At 41.6% G+C, this 19,536-nt stretch overlaps 1 protein-coding gene across 3 annotated transcripts in view; it reads left to right on the top strand.

Annotated features, from left to right (window-relative positions):
• The window catches only part of OGDH (oxoglutarate dehydrogenase), a 1,195,521-nt gene that overhangs the window by 228,693 nt on the left and 947,292 nt on the right, over positions 1-19,536 (top strand). For all 3 annotated transcript variants that reach the window (XM_044084237.1, XM_044084236.1, XM_044084238.1), the window contains exon 3: positions 17,060-17,248. In XM_044084237.1, coding sequence (XP_043940172.1) covers positions 17,060-17,248 — 189 coding nt within the window. The remainder of the gene's footprint in view (positions 1-17,059; positions 17,249-19,536) is intronic.

The raw sequence follows: 19,536 nt of genomic DNA, 5'->3' as shown, positions 1-19,536 counted from the left end.
TCTCCCCCCCCCCCCAGAGGCAGAGGGGCTACAATGGACGACAGTGTCCCTGTGGCAGAGGAGGCCCACAAAACCAGGGGTCTAGAGATTTTCCCCGATTGACAATTTCAGCACTTCAGAAAGGAGGCCTGATTGCCCACCTCTGGAGGCAGTTGGGGGTCGCTTATCCCTGCCCCAGAGAGCCTGGCTAGATATAACAAAAGACAGTTGGGTGCAGAGCATTATTTCCAGAGGTTATGTAATTCACTTTTTCATATCTCCTTTATTTGTAGAAAATTTTCCAATGCTCCACCCCATCAGAGGAAATCAGCAGCATTGGAAATTCAAAATGTTATTTATTTTTATTTTAGCATTTGTTTACCGGGAAAGTCCGACATGGAATGAAGCCAATTTTCAGCAGAGGTATGGGGAGAAACACTGTAAATGCATGTCTTTGTAACATGTGAGGAAACTGACATGAACACAGGGAGGACATGGAGACTCCACACATAAGGCACTTTAACAGAGAATCGAACCAGAGAACCTCTTGCTGTGAGGAGGCAACACTACCGCTGCACCACTGCACCGTCCACAACTGCTGTACCACTGCAAGATGCTAAGAAATCAGCAGCACTAGAAATTCAAAAGCTACTAAGAAAGAGTCCTCCCAAGAGGTCCCACTAGACCAAACAGAATCCAGAACTTAACTCAAGATTCCTTTTAGTGTGAAAGAAAATGGGGACTGGAGACCAAGTTTGGATCTCTGTGTACTGAACAAGTCAGTTTGACATACAAAGTTTGAGATGGTCACAGTTCAGTCCATTCTAACCTTTCTGGGCAAGGACAACTGGATATGCTTGATAGACCTTCAGTATACTTACCGTCGCATAAAAATGAATAGACAGTTCAGAAGATACTTACAATTCTGGCTAGGAGCCAGTCACTGTCAGTTCAGAGCACTGCCCTTTGGCCTCACCACAGCCTTCAGGGTGTTCACCAAATGTATGTCAGTAGTAGTAGCTCGTTTGAGACTGCAGGGATTTATAGTGTTTCCCATGTATATATGTATATTGTACCTTCTCTTATACAGTTCCCATGTTATGCTCACTATGAGTGTTGTATTTTGTACAAAAAAAAAAAAAAACACTAATGATTTTATGAAACAATAGCGGTTTTGTTTAGTTTGATCTGTTTTGACTTTTATATTAATTCTGTATGTTTCTTGGAGCTTTTCTCCCTGGGCCTCTACTGAAAATGGACATGTATCCATCTAGACTAGCCCGGTCAACAAATGTAAAATAAACAAAATAAATATGTAGTCATCTGACTCATTACCGCCTGACCATGTATCGACTGATAGAAGCACGCAATCAGGTGTTAGACTTGTTTACATTTTGGAATAACCATAAGTTATGACAAGTCTCACTTTGAATCGACCCAGACATTGGAATTCATAGGGGCATTGTTCAACACGGTATCTCTGGTAGCTTCTCTTCCTTAATCAAGAGTACAAATGATAAGGATGCAGGTCAGGAAAGTAATTTCAAGTGTCAGAATTTTGGCTTGATTAATTTTTCAAGCCCTGAGATCAGTGTCAGTAGCAACAATTTTAGTTCCTTTAGCACGATTCCACATGAGAATTCTACAGTGGATGCTAGCATTGCAATGATAAGTGCTTTCTCTACCCATGTCAGCAAAGATAAGAATAACTCGGGTATGCAAAAGATATTTTTGCTGGATGATGCAGTCGCAACAGGTGTTACAAGGCCATCCTTTCATCCTCCCTCAAGCCAAAGGTATATCGATCATGGTTGCTTCGTAGATTGGGTGGGTGGGTGGGGCATTTCCTGGGGAAAAGGGTCCAAGGCATTTAGTCCCCCAAAGAGGCTAACTTGCATATCAGTGTTTTGGAGATGAAAGCAGTGCTTTTGGTGTTGCAGGCATTCCAAGACACTCTCTCTCTTGGAACAGTTGCAGTCCAGACAGACATGTCAGTAGTTTGGTATATCAGCAGACAAGGGCGTATGATATTTTATCCTCTGTATTGAGATGCCCTCAGAGTGTGGCAATTTTCCAACTTCTTTCTAGTAGTAACACATATTCTGGGGAAGTCCAATATGACAAACTGAGCAGGTCCATCTTACTACATCACAAGTGGTCTCTCAACTACAAAGGGACTGACATGATTTTCAGTTGGTGGGACCAGCCTTGTTGCAATCCTTTTGCCTCTCCCCTAAACAAGTGCAGCAGTTTTTTTCCCTAATCCCCCCACCGGGGGAATCACCGAGGGATGCTCTACTTTACGATTGGCCCCTCATTCTTCTGTATGCTTACCTTCCGACCCCTCTAATACCCAAATTCCTGCAGAAAGCAGTCTGGTTGAAGAGCAAAGTTATCCTCATTGCGTCTTACTGGCCTCTGCAGATTTTGTTTCCGTTCCATTGGCCTCGCCTACAGTATCCATCTTGGATTCTGGATCCAACTCCAGACCTTCTGTTCCACCCGACAGGCATGGTTCACACAGATATCTCAAACCTCAAACTAACAGCATGGTTTCTCTAATTCCTTTAATAGCCAGACAGTCCATGCTTTCTTCCCCGTCTGTTCCATACTTTTATCTTCTCGTAAACCTTCTACTAGGAAACTCTACAGGACTGAATGGAAAAGGTTAGTTTGTTGAGCAATGCAAAATCAAATTGAGCTAGAGCTGAGAAGGGGTCAATTTGTTCTGGAATTTTTGGAGAGTATTTAATGAAGGTACTAGCTCATCAACTATAAAAGTCCAACTAGCAGCAGTCAATAATTTTCATGCTGGATTTCAAAATTCTTCGCTGGCTTCCTCTAAGCTGTGCAAAGTCTTGAGAGGCACTCTACTGCTAAGACCCCCTTATAAAGACCTCACTCCACCATGGGATTTGAACTAGGTACTGCTGACCTTAATTCATTCTCCCTTTGAACCAGCAGCTAAATGTGATCTTAAATTCCTGACCTGGAAATCTCTGTCTAGTTGTAGTTGCATCAGCTAGAAGAATTTCAGAACTTCAAGGATCGTCTTCTAAGTCTCCATTCTTGATTTTTCATTAGGGTAGGGTCACGTTACATACCAATGCTTCCTTCCTGCCTAAGGTGGTGTCAGAATCCAACTTCAACCAATCCTTTAATTTGCCAGTATTTTTTACTAAATTTGCAAATAAAGGAGAATATATGTTGCACTTATTGGATGTCCATAGTAAAGTACAGTGCAATGAAAAAGTATTTGCCCCTTCCTGATTTCTTATTTTTTTGCATGGTTGTCGCATTTAAATGTTTCAGATCATCAAACGGATTTAAATATTAGACAAAGATAACCCAAGTAAACACAAAATGCAGCTTTTAAGTGATGATTTTATTTATTAAGGGAAAGAAAACTATCCAAACCTACATGGTCCTATGTGAAAAAGTAATTGACCCCCTTGTTAAATCATGAAGTAACTGTGGTTAATCACATTTTTGGGAAAGCTGAGTTCAGTTTCACTAGCCACACCCATGCCTGATTTCTGCCAGACCTGTTGAATCAAGAGATCACTTAAGTAGAACCTGTCAGACAAAGTGAAGTAGGCCAAAAGATCCCATCATGCCGCAATCTAAAGAAATTCCGGAACAGATGAGAAACAAAGTAAGTGACTTCTGTCAGTCTGGAAAAGGTTACAAAGACATTTCTAAAGCTTTGGGACTCCAGCGAACCACGGTGAGAGCCATTATCCACAAATGGAGAAAACATGGAACAGTGGTGAACCTTCCCAGGAGTGGCCGGCCTACAAAAATTACCCTAAGAATGCAGTGATGACTCATTATTTTATTTATTTTATTTTACATTTGTTGACCTGGCTAGTCCAACTGGATACATGTCCATTTTCAGTAGAGGCCCGGGGAGATTAGCTCCAAAATTAAGCTAATAAAACAGTACAGTAAAACTAAAAATTATTTGAAATACATTGTTGATGGAGATTTACATCAAAAGGCTAACTTTAAAGCAATTGACTACAGAGTTTAACAAAACAATACAGTACTATTTACATGGCAAAGGGTTAGACATTCATCATAAAGTAGGTTTGGAAAGAAGTAAGGATTGAAATAAAAGTATTACAGTTGATTAATAAAGTATATCTCTAAGATAAAAAAGTTTGCATATATACACCTAAACAAATAATACTCTCAAAGTAAAAAGACTGTTACTCTATATACAAGGTGGAGCAGTAGTGCTCACAGCTGGATGAGTGTTACAAAGTACATACTCAAATGATAGTTCCCTGAGAAAAACTAGACTTAAAATTGTGAAAAAGGGGAGGATTACTAATCCTACTTTAAGAATAATGGGAGAGAGGTAAACAGTAACAATGTACTGGATGAGTATTAGTCTGGGTTAGTACATGGGCATCAAGAGGTCTCACAAAAGAACACAGAACATCTAAAACTACAGGCCTCACTTGCCTCAGTATTCATGACTCAACCATAAAAAACAGACTGGACAAAAATTGCATGCTTGGCAGAGTTCCAAGACGAAAACCACTGCTGACCAAAAAGAACATAAAGGCTCATCTCCCTTTTGCCAGAAAACATCTTGATGATCCCCAAGACTTTTGGGGAAATATTCTGTGGACTGACAAAACAAAGCTGAACTTTTTGGGAGGTGTGCGTCCCGTTACATCTGACGTAAAAGTAACACAGCATTTCAGAAAATAACATCATGCCAACAGTCAAACATGGTGGTAGTGTGATAGTCGGGGGCTGCTTTGCTGCTTCTGGACCTGGACGACTTGCTGTCTTTGAAACTATGAATTCTGCTCTCTACCAAAAAATCCTGAATGAGAATGGCCGGCCATGAGTTTGTGACCTCAAGCTGTAGCGCACTTGGGTTCTACAGCAGGACAATGATTCAAAACACACCAGTAAGTCCACCTCTGAATGGCTTAAAAAAACAAAATGAAGGTTTTGGAGTGGCCTAGTCAAAGTCTGGACTTGAATCCAGTTGAGATGCTGTGGCATGACCTTAAAAAGGCGGTTCGTGCTCGGAAACCCTCCAGTATGGCTGAATTAAAATAATTCTGCAAAGAAGAGTGGGCCAGAATTCCTCAACAAATTCCTCAACAGCGATGTGAAAGACTCATTGCCAGTTAGCGCAAACACTTGATTGCAGTTGTTGCTGCTAAGGGTGGCACAACCAGTTATTAGGTTTAGGGGCAATTACTTTTTCACATAGGGCCATGTAGGTTTGGATAGTTTTTTTCCCTTAATAAACGAAATCATCACTTAAAAACTGCATTTTGTGTTTACTTGGGTTATGTTTGTCTAATATTTGCATTTGTTTGATGATCTGAAACATGACAAACATGCAAAAAAAAAAAAACAAAAAACTAAGAAATCAGGAAGGGGGCAAATACTTTTTCATTGCACTGTACTTTATACTTAACACAGAACAAAAGAAATTAGAAAGTCAAATCAGCTGTTTATTTCCTTTGCACATACTAAATTGTGTGAATTAGTTAAAAAGGTAGCTAGCTAAATGGTTGATGGATTGCATTTCATTTGTCTATAACAAATTCAGTCTCTCCCTACCAAAACCTTTAAAAGTTCATTCAACCAGTTTTGTGGCAATTTCTTCTGTTCCAGTCTTGAGCTTCCATGGACAGTGTATGTGCTGCTGTAACTTGGTTAAATTCTCATACTTTTATCACTCATTACAAAGTAGAGTTTGTCTCGAGGGGAAGAGCAGCCTTTGGCTCAACCGTACTCAGTAATATCCTTCCTTAGAGTCCACCCTGGATTTTAGGTAGGTGGGGTCTCTGTCCCGTTAGTGGATGAAGGAATGAAAATTGACAACATCAGATAAAGAAGTTATGTACTCACTGTAACATTCCATCTGTGTTCATTTTCATTCTTCCTCAACACCCCACCCACCCACCCCCCCCATCCTTTTTAATGACTTACTTCTGAAGGAATGATAGGCTTCAAGGACACTACTTTGTGTTGAGCTACATATATGGCGTATCATAACAGTCTTTTTGTCAAGCAGCAAACAAGATCTGAGAGATATTAGGGTTTGGTGCATTATGAGCCCAGGCCGGTATGACCCTGACCTTGAGTAGCATCTTACCCTCACCAAGAATGATGCCACAATATGAAGACAAGATGATCAATTTCAACAATTGGCTTAAGTGTTGGTGTCATTCAAAGAGGATCCAATGCCTGTCAGCCTGGGATGACATGCTCAACAAGCCACGATGCTTCGCTAGGGACGGCTTGCACCTGTCACCCCTGGGCTTTCGGATATTGGCAAAGGCTCTTGCTACCCCCATAGTGCCTTTTTTAGGCAAGGCTCAAAAGACAAACCCACCTCCATAGGTATCACAAGGGATAAGAAACTGAGTAATGCTACTCAACGCCAGAAGTCTAAACCTCAAGATGCACTTTTCGAAACTCTCCTTAGCATGGAGAACATCGATATCTGTGCAGTAACAGAAACCTGGTTCAAGGCTCCCGAGAGCACCCCAGCACTACCAGGTTATACCTCATACCATACTTTTCGGCCCCAAAACTTGGACCGAACCACAAAAGGAGGGGGAGTATCAATATTCTTCAAAGATACCCACACCTCCAGGTTGGTGGCACAGCACGAAGCATCAGAAACTATCCATGTGCAGCTGACTGTGGGTAAAACTGCCTTCCAGTTTATAGCCTGCTACAGACCACCCTCCCAAACACAGGAACCCCACTTGGCCTTCCTGAGAATACTGGAAAATATGAAGGTCTCTCCAAACACCATTATATTGGGCGACTTCAACTACCCAAACATAGACTGGGAGCATTACTCTAGCTCCAACACCCTAGCCCAAAGGTTCCTAGAATTTATAAACTCAAATGCTATGGAACAACTTGTTACCACTCCCACAAGAGGGGAAAACATACTGGACCTGATCATCACCAACATGGGGACACTATGCTCCAGACCAGAAGTGTATCCCTCACTGGTAAGATCAGACCATAAACTAATCTCACTTGATATTCACATCCCGACCCCACCCCCTGCCCAGAAAACCACAGTGAAAAACTTCTCTAAAGCAAATTTCACTCGCCTCAAAACCGAGGCGAAATCCTTCAAAGACCCCGGGCCTGTGGAAAATACAGCCCAGACCGCAGAATCCTTTATAAACGCATTCTGTGAACACCTTCAGGAATGCATGGATCATGCAATCCCAAATAAAACCAAGACCCAATCCTCCAAAGGCAGACGTCCTGTCTGGTGGACCCCAGCCATAAACAAACTATACAATAGAAGGAGGAAGCTACTACATGATAGAGCAAAATCCCAAAAAGGGAAGGCATCTCTGATCAGTATTAGCAAAAACTACGGGCACTCATAAAATCGTCTAAGGCCAGCTTGAGAGAAAAATTGCACAGGACACTAAGGATAATCACAAGGCTTTCTTTAGTTATGTTAGGAACCTGGGTGGGAATTCCCAGATATGCTCAGAATTAGTCCAAAATGACAAAAATACACAGAGCCCACAGACATTGCCAACATCCTAGCTGACAGGTTCAGTGCAAACTTCTCCCCTCTCCCCACCAAAGGGCAAATATCTATCCCAACAGAGTGCTGCCCCTGACATCTCAGATGCTCAGGTAAGAGCCGCCCTCTCCAAAGCAAAAACACAGCATCAATGGGACCAGATGGTGTCCCGGGCTGCGTCCTACATGCACTCCAAGAAGAGCTAAACCCAAACATAAAACTACTGTTCAATCTTAGCCTTACTACAGGATATGTACCCAAAGAGTGGCGTACAGCAACAGTGGTCCCTCTCCACAAAGGTGGTGCCTCAACGGATCCTGGAAACTATCGCCCCATAAGCCTGACTAGCTTGGTCTGCAAAGCTATGGAAAGGATCGTCATGGACCTCATAAATAAAGATATTGGGGACCTACAGACACTGGATCCTACCCAGTTTGGCTTTAAGGGCAGATCCTGCCTCTTAAACCTGGTTGATTTCTTTGAAACAGTCACCAAGGCCATTGACGAGGGGAAGGTGGTCCACACAGCCTACCTGGACCACGCAAAAGCCTTCGATACAATACCCCACTCGGGCATTATAGAAACCCCTATGTCACTAGATGGGTTGCAAACTGGCTCAAGGACAGAACCCACATAGTTAGAATTGCTGGAGCCATGTCAGACTCCAAACCAGTTACAAGTGGCGTCCCACAAGGCTCAGTCCTGGGACCTCTCTTGTTCGGTATATATTTCTCGGCGGTACAGGCCAACACAGAAGGACTGTGGCTGACAAAGTTCGCAGATGACTGCAAACTGGGTGCCATAATCAACTCTCCAGCCGACACAAGCATCCTCCAAAAGGGCCTCATAGAAACAGACAACTGGTGCCAGAGCCATGGCCTCAAGCTAAGCGCCAAAAAGTGTATAGTCATCCCCTTTGGCAAAAACAAAGTGCCCACAAATTACCACATAGGTGGTAATCCATTAAGTACAGAAGAAGTCATTAGGGACCTGGGGACCCAAGTTGATAGCAATCTCTCATTTGACAACCACGTGGCCAAAGTGGTTAGAAAAACATTTTATATAGCCCACCTAATCATGAAGGGATTCACATCTAGATCAGGGAGGTCATCGTGCCTCTTTACTCATCCCTCATCAGGCCCATAATTGAGTACAATGCCCTTTTGGGATGTACCTTACCAGACACCTGCAGCAACTGGAAAGACCCCAAAAGTACCTCACCAAGAGGATCAAAGGGCTCAAACAGATGCCATATGCTGCCGGTTAAAGAAACTCCAGCTCTACTCAGTGGCATACCGCCTGCTCAGAGGCGATCTGTGCCTGGCGTATAAAGCCATGTCCAACCCAAAATTAATGGACATGCTGCACCTCAGAAAATCCAAATCCCATCGAGCTCGTGCTCGAGACTTGAACCTCAGCACTGAAATAAATAGGACATGCTGGAGGGACAGATTCATAACCAGAGGCTCCCTTCACTCTGGAATAAAATCCCAGTCCAGGTTAGGCAGAGTCCCACATTGACTCTCTTCAAGAGGAATCTTGATGAGTGGATGGGAGATCGTAGGTTTACCCCGGCTATCACTTCTGTGTCACTGTTAGACAGAGGCACAGTATACTAACCTCAAAAAACGCATAGCAAAATTAATTTAAAATGGGTGGCAAAAGCCAAACACACTCTGGCTAGGCTTATAAATGCCCTAGGGCAGATAGCCTAGTATGAACCTATGAACCTATGAGTAGGGAAGGAGCTTGAGAGATTTTTGAAGGCCACGAGCTAATGTAATGGCTGAGTCAGATCTGATCCGGTTAGCTGCGGAAGAATGAAAATGGACACACAGATGGAAGGTTATGGTGAGTACATAACTTTTTTTTTAGTTGTGTTGGTGAGAGTTTTTGGTTTTGTAAAGCATCCCTAATTTTTTGGATGCAATTTTGTATATGCAGGTTGAAATTGAGATTATTATCCACTGTCATCCCTAATCATTTGCTATGAGAAGTGACTTTAGTGGTTGTATTATCAAGAGACAGAGGACTTTAACTTGTGTTTTTTCATGAGAAAAGGTTTGGAGGGGAGTGTTTATTTTGGCGGCGGGGAGGGGGGGTGTTGAGCACGAGTTGTGAGTTACAAAGCCATGTTTCAGTGATTGTGGAGTCCTCTGTGTACTGTATTGGAGGCCCATTTTAAGGATGTGTGGAGGGTGTTGCTATTTTGTGTTGACTGTCAGGAGCATTAAATTTAATATTACTTTACGATGCTTAGGAAATTAAAGTCGTATGTCCCAGCTCAGAGTAAGCATTTCCTTAGTTAATACAATTTGCTTGCCCAATGTTTCTGTCAAAGTACTCTTGAAGGGAATTTTTAAACTCTACCAACTTGTTACATTCCCAGAAAACATGTTCCAAGTTTTTCCATTTTTCACGATCACATCCCCAGTATTTACTGTCTATGGAGTGAAAAATCTCAAGTTTACTTTGGGTATAAAAATAGCTATGCAAATGCTTCCATGCAAAGTCTTAAACTTTCTGGACTGTGTTACATACTTGGGAGCCATACAGATTTGTTTCTGCTTTTTCCAACTTTTTCTAACCTTATCTGATTCATAGTAAGCAATATTTTATATGCCATAATTTTAACTTTTTTTTTAAAGCAACACCATCTTTTCTGGACTTCACTAAAAACTCTTTGTCAAAACTGGTTTTAATTTAGCATTCCTCAGCTGTCTTTATTCCACATTTTTACTCCAAAGTTATTTGCCGATAATATCTTGGTTCTTTTTTTTTATTTTCTCCAGTAAACTCCAGTCCCATCTCCTTTTTATACCCCTATTTGCAGCTATCCTTATTGGTAAAATCTTCTTTCTTCATTGTCATGCTCACTTAGTTCTCAAGCTTTAGTTAATATGGACGTGTCTGCTGTAGTGTGGAGGCACCTCACTGGTCACACAGTCCAGGTTGCTTGGTTATATCATCACATATATGTCCAGGAGGTAAACTCTGGTGTTTTGTCACTCTTCCTCAGGGTTATAGTAGGACATTTAAACAACGTGACAGTGGCCTTGGTACATCAGCAAGTGGTGTGAGGGGCCATTTGTATCCTCTGTGTGAGAAGTCTGGGTGTGATAGTGTGCCATTGAATCACACTGCTTTATAATTGTCAGACACATTCCAGAGACCATTTCAATAACAGTTGGGCTCAGTTGCTGCTTGCTCATGCTTCAAGGATGACCTCTTTGGTACTCAGTAAAAAGGAAGCTTTCCTTCTGTGATGCAAACTGTAGTAGGACCTGTTCACATCTCTAGCCAAGAACCATCTGAACAATTGTTTTCCTTTATTCCTCCACTGCTTGGAGAGGGAGCTCAGTCCATCTACAAATGACCTCTTGAACTCTTCTATGCTGGTTCTCTTTATTTCCTCTGAAGTTTATTCATAAAACAGGCTTCTCAAGCCCAAAATCATCCTGATTCCTTTTTTGTTTTACTAGATGTGGCTCCTTCCCACCTATTGTCATTCAGGCAAGCCCCACTCTAGGCATTCTCTTACCTGATTATTTAACTTCTCCAGTTCTACTGATAGACCGTTAATTCAGCTTTTTTGGACAGAGTAGCAATAATTTTTTTTTTAGTCTTTCTACTCATGAGACGTGTGTAAATAGTTTTGTTTTTCCTATTTGAGTATGCAAAAAAAAAAAAAAGAAATCCAGATCCTTCTATCGTCTTGCTTCAGTATTGTGTAGCCTTTCTGAAATGTTTGATTGTGGCATACGTGCCTTTTTCATCAACATTCATATATCTGATACCTGATTTTCATTCTGAACTCTAGTCCTGTTTTATTGCTTCTCTAAGGTCTGCAAAGCCTTTTTATGTGACACCGTTTAGGCCAAATGTTTAAGATCAATTTTCACATTAGAGCATTCATTTTATACTTTTTTTAACCTGGTAGTTTTGCAGTGTTAAGTCTTTCTTTAAAGATTCAGTTTTTGGTGGCCATTACATAAGTCAGAAGAATTTGAGTTGCTGGTTCTGTGTTTGAGTATCTTACTTAGTGTAGCACAAAGCCAGACTGCTTACAACTAAACCTTTATACCAGGGGTGGTGGCAAAAGCAAATTTAAACAAATGCAGAAATTAGCAGGTCTTCTTTCACCAGTACAGAAATGGTGGTGGTGATGGTGGTATATACTTCGCAGCACAGATGTGCACAGACAGCTCAGGTGCTTTGTTCCTTTACAGTCAACTGACCAAAAGGTTTCAAAGCTAAGCCTTAGTAGAGGGGATATAGATGACAGTAAATGTCATTTTGCAGCAGTGTGATAACGTTTCTGCCTGCCTACAGGCCCCAGGTCCCATTCCACAAGAGGTTGTAGCTTCCGCTTTTCTCATTAATGCATTTTTAGGAGATGTAGGGGGCATCTGTCCAGCTGTAACCCTCTCTTTCCTCATCTTTACAAGGCATTATAAGCTGGACTTTATCTTGGTCTTGGTCTTTTAAGGGGGCGCCATAATTTGTGGTATTTTCTCATAAGGTTTACTCCACAAACTTGAGGTTGCAGAGGATGGACCTTCTCTTACTGGATACAGAATTTATGTATTTAACATAAAGATGAATCTGTAGGAGGAGGTCCATCATTTGTAATATATCATCTGATATTGTTAATCCTCGTTCATTCCTTACGTATGGGTTTTGGTTCCGAACTCCGAACCGGACAATTTCCAAGCTCGCGTCAGCTTCAAACTCTCGAGCTAAACTCTTACCCATAATCCCCCTCTCCCTGTTACCTCAGATTTTGTTTGCCGCGTTGCCATCAGATTTTGTTTGCCGCGTTGCCATCCAGTCGTGTCAAGCTACTTCTCTTGAGCTAAGTATAGTCAATTGTTTAATTGCTTTACAAATTACTTTTCTGTCAGAAAAGTTAATGTTTTGTCTCTTGCCCTATCGCATCTAGCGTTCATAATTTCCTCTGGTTCTTTTTTTCTGTCCTTTACTTACCCCTTTTTACCGCGAGGTAATTTCTCCTTACCATCGTTGGTAATCCCTTTCCTTTTCTCTTTCATACCTTCAGGTACTCTCTTGTACCATTGTTGGTACTTTTCTGTTTAGTAATATGGCAGATAAAAAGGGTAGTCCGGGGTTTAAGCGGTGTTCTGATTGTGGACACAAACTGCCTACTTCTGATGGACACTCTTTGTGTTTATTGTTTGGGAGCTTCCCATTTATCTGTTGAACCACCTTGTAATATATGTAAAGACTTTTCTAGTAGAACTTTGTTAGAAAGGAAAAATAAGCCGTTACTGAAGGGACTTCTAAAATCTCTCTTTTCAGAGGCTAGTTCTGGGGCAGAGGTCTCAACCTCTCCCAAAGTCCATAAGAAAATGGAAGTTTCTACTGAGGCTAAATCTTTGCCTTCATCCCCGGCTGGGGACTCTCACCAACCAAAATCTAAAAAGGCTAACCCAATGGTATCCTTTTCAGCGTCCTCTTTCAGCCATGATAACCCACAGGTGCAAACAGGATTTAAATTGGTGGATGTCGCACAATCTCTGTCAGTGGTCTCACCCCCTTTCCCCCACAGCAACCCAAGGCCACAGTGACCACGGATGCTTCCCTGATGGGGTGGGGCTATGTCAGGGACAGACATTCCAAGGCACTTGGTCCCAACCGGAGGCCCATCTGCATATAAATGTTGTAGAGCTGATGGCAGTGCTTCTGGCATTGCAAGCATTCCAAAGAGATAGATTTCGATGAGGGGGAAGGGATCCCCTCTGTCACCCTCTGAGGTATCCTTTGGTGATATCCTTGAAAATCCTGAAACAGAGAAGTGACTGGCAGCCCTCTAATCTGACCCGTGAGGAATCTAATCTGTTTTCCTGCAGGCTTTTCACACCTGGCCCCCTACCTCTTCCACTGCCGGGGCCATCCTTGCTGCGACCTCTTTGCATCCCCCGCCAACTACAAATGCAGCAATTACTTCGCCCTGATTCCCCTCCTCCGGGACAGTCTCCCAGGGACTCTCTAGTCCACTATTGGCCCTCGGGTCTTCTCTATGCATTTCCGCCCTTTCCTCTCATTCCCCAGTTTCTGAAGAAAGCCCGGCGGTTGAAGAGCAAGGTAATCCTCAAATCCTCATAGCACCATATTGGCCACGACAGATTTGGTTCCCATTCCTTTGGCCTCACCTACTACATCGACCATAGATCCTCTAGCCAATCCCAGAGTTTCTCACACTTACAGAACCTGATTCATCCCAACCTGAACAGCCTGACGCTAACGGCTTGGCTACTCCAATTCCCTTGATTGCCAGGCAGAATGATATTTCTTTACCAGTACATGATATTCTCATTGCTTCTCATAAGTCCTCCACTAGAATTACTTATCTGAGCAAGTGGAAAAGATTTACCTGTTGGCTGAAAAGATAAACAAGTAGACCCCATTTCAGCACCAGTGTCTATAATACTAGACTATCTGGCAGACCTGTTTCAATCGGGTCTATCTGCCTCTACCATTAGAGTTAATTTGGCTGCAATTTCTAATTTTCATGAGCGTGTCCAAGATTCCTCTCATGTCCCATAAATTGTGCAAGACCTTCATAAAAGGTGTGAATCATCTGAAGCCACCTTTTAGAGAACCTATTCAACCATGGGATTTATCATTAGTTCTACAAGCTTTGACAATGGCACCTTTTGAACCAGCCTCTTCTTGCGACCTCAAGTATTTGCCATGGAAAACCTTGTTTCTGGTCGCTATTACTTCTGCCAGACGTATTTCTGAACTTCAAGCTGTATGTATCAAGAGTCCATACTTGATTTTTCATAGAGAAAGTGTCTCTGAGAACTAATCCGTCATTTCTGCCTAAGGTGATCTCTAAAATGTCCATTAATCAAGCCATTGAATTGCCAGTTTTCTTTCCCAGCCATTCAAACAGAGGAAAGTATTGCCCTACATACCCTTGTTATACACAGGCAAATCCGTTTTTACCTCAACAGGACTAAACCTTTTCGTAAATCTGACCAGTTATTCTTGGCCTTTTCTGGATCTAGATTAGGATCGGCTGTTGATAAGGTCACATTAGCTAGATGGTTGAAGGACTGTGTGACCTTTATTTACACACAACATAATATCTCGTTGCCGATTACCATGAAAGCTCATTCAACTAGGTCGGCGGCAACTTCTGCTGCCTTCCATGCCAGAGCTTCTTTACATGACATCTGTGCAGCCGCACTTGGGCTACGCCTCATACCTTCATCAATCATTACAAATTGATTTGGCCTCCAGGGGAAGAGCATCTTTTGCTTCTATGGTGGTCAGGAATGTCCTTCCATGAGAGCCTCCCAGGAATAGAGGTAACTGGGGACTCTGTCCCATACGTAAGGAATGAACAAAGATTAATAATATCAGATAAAGAAGTTGCGTCTTACCATAACGTTCCATCTGTATTGTTGATCCTTGTTCAGTCATTACGACCCTCCCTCCTTCCCCCTCCTGTGGTTTCTAGTGGATCTCACCATCCAGTTCTCTTAGGTTATTTGACCAGAGGTAGCCTCTACCTTCTTTAACTTGCAAACTCAATCTGAGGTAACAGGGAGAGGGGAATTGTGGGTAAGAGTTTAGCTCGAGAGTTTGAAGCTGACGCGAGCTTGGAAATTGGCCGGCTCTGCTCCGAGCTCGGAACCGATACCCATACGTAATGACTGAACGAGGATCAACAATACAGATGGAACGTTATAGTAAGACATAACTTCTTTTTACCTTTTTCCTCCACCTTTATTCTGACACTTCTTGACTCTTACATTTTTTTCCCACTTTGTTGCTCATCACTGATTAAAGATAAGGAGACAGATTTCCATGTTGCGTTATGAGAATGAGAGAGGTTTTTACTAGCCTGCGAAAGTCTGGTTAAACAGTTTTAATGTCTCTGGCACAAGTCACTGTGGCTACAAATGATGGACCTTCTCCTTGTATACTGTGGCAAGTACATAACTTATTTGAGGTGTTTCTCACACAGTTGTAGTTGGCTTTTGTAGGAAAAGCCATGTATTTCTTCAGTCTTCATAGAAGTATAATCTAGTGTAATGTGGGTCAAGGTAACAAACTCCTTGCAACAGAATATCAAAATATTTCGTTTTATGCATTTTTCAATTTCTGTTTTGAAATGGAACTATTGGTATTTACATTAGATTTCAGCTTGCATGACCCATTCAGTTATGCAATTCGTAAAACCACGACATGCGTCCCTTCTGTTGGTCTTTTTTGAATCATCTATAGCTGGGCACACATACCAGACTGATTCATTTGGGGCAGGGTGCTTGAGATTAAAATATTGGTGGTAAACAACAACAGTGATGCACATTTCTGGCGCTCTTGAGTACTTCACTGATTCATGTCCTTCTGTTGGGATATGTTGTAGATATATTGATAACTGTTCCACATTCTGGTGCTATTTTTTTTTTCAGATATAGTTTCTAGAGCCTGAAGCTGATCTGTCAGGAAATGTTCTGCATGCTGTTTGCTGCCTCTGAGAGGTGGAGGCACCTGTTATGTACACTTTCAATCTCATCACAAAGAAATAAATCACTGGAAACCAGGGCAGAGTGAGCTAAAATCCTTTAATAATTCCTTTAAAAATTCCAAACCTGTTATGTGCACTTTCAATCTCGTGTCAGATTCACTATAGTTTATTAACCGTTGCTTTTGGGTCTTCTGTAAAATTAGACATTGTCCCTTTAATCCTTGCTAAGGATTGAGTAATTTGGCTCAGTTTGATGTAGGTATTGGCTCATTCTGGGTCCTTGGTAAATCCTCAGGGTCTTCTAAACTACCATAATTAGAGGTCATATAATTGAGATAGACTGAATTATCCTTGTGGTCTCCGATGTACTCATTTTTTTTCATATTATGCATGTATGTGTTTAGGAACAGAGTTGCTTAAATAGTTTGTTTCGTTCTGCATGGGATTTTTTCCCTAGTGCGCAAGTCCATGGTATCTATGCAGCTGGGTAGCATTATACACTGGCACTGTACCAATGACCCCTAGGAGGCATTATACATCCTTCATCAATACAGTGCCAGTGCCATTATACACTGGCACTGTATTGATGAAGGATGTATAATGCCTCCCAGGAGTCATTGATAGTTGATGGGATGTCTGCCTTTATGTAAGATGTATTAGGCTGTCAAGGGTGTTTCTTCAGAGGAATAACTGAGCCGTGTGAATGATTTCATTAGAGAAGTCAAGATGTAGGAAGGAAAATTGTGAAAGCCATAACAAGAACGCGGTTTCTCAGGGAAAGAAATTGAAAGGTGTGATCATAGGACTTTGAGTGTAACCTTTTGGCCTGTATTGTCTGTGACATATAACTAGAAAGGTTCTTGAGGGCAGTTCCATTTCCTGAACACTAATTGAGGCAGAGATGGACCAGCTCTAAGGAACAGTTTAGTTTAGTTTAGTTAAAAAAATTTTGAGTTCAAGCAAATATGTAGTCCTATTTTTATGTGATCCAGATACTGTATAAAGGTTTGCTCATTTTTTTTCCTTTTCAGTCTTGGGATGTATTCTTTAGAAATGCAAATTCTGGTGCACTTCCTGGTACTGCATACCAAAGCCCCCCTCCTGTTGGCGCCATCCTGCCTGCCTTATCTTCATCTCATTTCCAGGTCGAGACTCAGCCTAATGTGGAGAAGTTGGTAGAGGACCATCTTGCTGTGCAGTCACTTATACGAGCCTACCAGGTGAGTTAGTACAGCTACAAAGTTAATTTTTGTTGTCTTAAGCAACCCAAAAAGCAGAAATAGTTCAATACACAATTTATTCAGAAAACCACTGATCTGATTTCTCATCTCTCTGGTGACGGGAACAGTTCAGTTCAGACATCACAGATGCTAGGCCTACTTTGTGTGCAAACCTTTCAGCGTGCCAAACTACCAGAAACTTTGTAATGCTGTGCTTTAGAACAGTTTTGATTTTTCCTACACCAAGGAAGAGAGAGAGATGCCTTGGGATTCAGTCTTTACTAACCTTTAGGAGTTGGTATGTGATGCATGGTAAGCTTAGTGAATGCAAGCTTCCTAGGTACATTGCACCCCTCCTTTTTTTATGATCCCCTTTCTCTGTTCTCAATTTTCCATTCCCCATCACCACCACTAAAAAGCTTTGTGATTCTTCACCTGTTCAGGTGTCGAGTACAGGTTGGTAACCTCATTCGACTCCTGGGATCTTTTTTGCTGTAGTTTGAGAAGTTTTTGTTTTAAACAAGAAACATCTTTATTGAATTATCGCTTATAACATAGGTAGTCATACATATATAAATGAAAACAACCATATTGATATATTTTCAGTTGCAAACTTTTTCATTTTTAAGCGTTATACATCCCTTATTTCTGTAGTCATTATCAGTCAAACATTACATAGCTTATTCAGTTCCTGCCTTCCCTTAAGCCTCATTTCTCCTAAAAAACAGTATTCTGCATGCTTTGTTTTGACAGTTCCCATTTTTTTTCTATGCAAGTTGTTTCTACCCTTTTCTAAAGATCCCACTTCCAGTTTTATCTCTGTTACTGTATTCACTACTTCTAGTATGGTTTATTTAGGCTTTGATTTCCATTTTCTAATAATTTCTTTTTTGGAAGCCACCAGAATAGGCCTTTGCCATGTCTAGACAGTTTGATTCTGTATCACAGCTCAAAAACTAATTTTCTTAGTTAAACCAGTTTGCTCACCCAGTATTTATGATAGAATAGCCTAGATGGAATTTTTAAAGTCTGCTAACTCATTGCACTCCCAGAAAGTATGTTATCCATTAATCTGTTTCTTCCCCATCACACCTCCAACATTTGCAGTCTACCTTCTATTCTGGATTCTGCTAAAAACTAGACTAATGCTGATTTTTCACTTGGGATTTTACCTCTTCCTATCTGTTTGCCTATACTCTGATCTCAAGGCTTGATAGGGAAGGCAGTCTCTAGCCAGCAATCCAAATGAATTCTTGGCCTCTTCACATTCTGTTACCTTTCCCCCTGTCATTGTTTGCTCCCAATACCTTGGTTCCTTTCCTAGTTTTCTCCAGTAAATTCCAGCCCCCCACTTGCCTATTCTTTGTTAACCCTATTTGCAGTCATCCCTATTTGCAGAATCTCCTTTCCCCATTTTCATGTTGGCTTATTTCTTGAAATACTTTCTGCTGCTTTTTGGTTTAGCCTCTCTCCTATTTCTCCAGTGAAGCAGGCCCTTCTGTGTCTCTTCAGTAATGTAATAAGTTTTTTTTTATTAAACTAAGTATTCGATGTCTTTCATTCCTCCTCATGGTTGCATTACAAATCTGACTCGTGGACCTGACTTGGACGCATTTCTTTTAGACTAGGATCCAAGTCTTGAGCACATCCCACATCCCATAATGCATCACTCCTGACTAACTGCCTCTGACCTCGTTTGCCACTGAGAAGTGTCTGATGTGATTACTGAGTCTCGAGCCTTTGGAAAGTTTTCCATCTTCTTCATCTGGATCTTCCTCTCGGCTAAGTGCCTTTTGTGTTCCTTTCCTCCTCTTCCATTGTGTGTAGGTCTTGAATCCTTCATTGGGTCTTCCTTCCTTTGGTTGTTGTTGTGTTATTGTTGGTGTTAATAATAAATAATAATAAAAAAAGTGTTAGATTTTTATATATATTTATAGCTAGTTTTTGTATTATGTTCTTCCTTGCCTACAGTGTTTGTACTGTGGAGTTGTACTTTTCTAATATGTCAGAAAAACCTTCTGGTGTTAAAAGGTGCTGGGAACACTGCCATAAGTTCCCGCATTCCTGTACACATTCCTTATGTGTGTATTGTCATGGCCCTGAACATCTATGGTCAACTTGCTCTGTCTGTGAGAGCTTCAACCCCAGGGCTATCGCTGACTGCAGAAATAAGTTAATTCTAAAGTGCCTCTTGCCTGCTTCTAGTTCCTCTCCAGGGGGCTCAAACCCCCTCCAAGAGTGTGGCAGGGTCTTCTGAGACCAAGAAGTGCCCTCATAAGCCCTTGAGG

This window comes from Protopterus annectens, chromosome 9.part0 (assembly GCF_019279795.1).
Source record: "Protopterus annectens isolate FY-2018-M chromosome 9.part0, PAN1.0, whole genome shotgun sequence".
NCBI lineage: Eukaryota > Metazoa > Chordata > Ceratodontiformes > Protopteridae > Protopterus > Protopterus annectens.
This window is presented reverse-complemented; position numbering and strand designations above follow the sequence as displayed.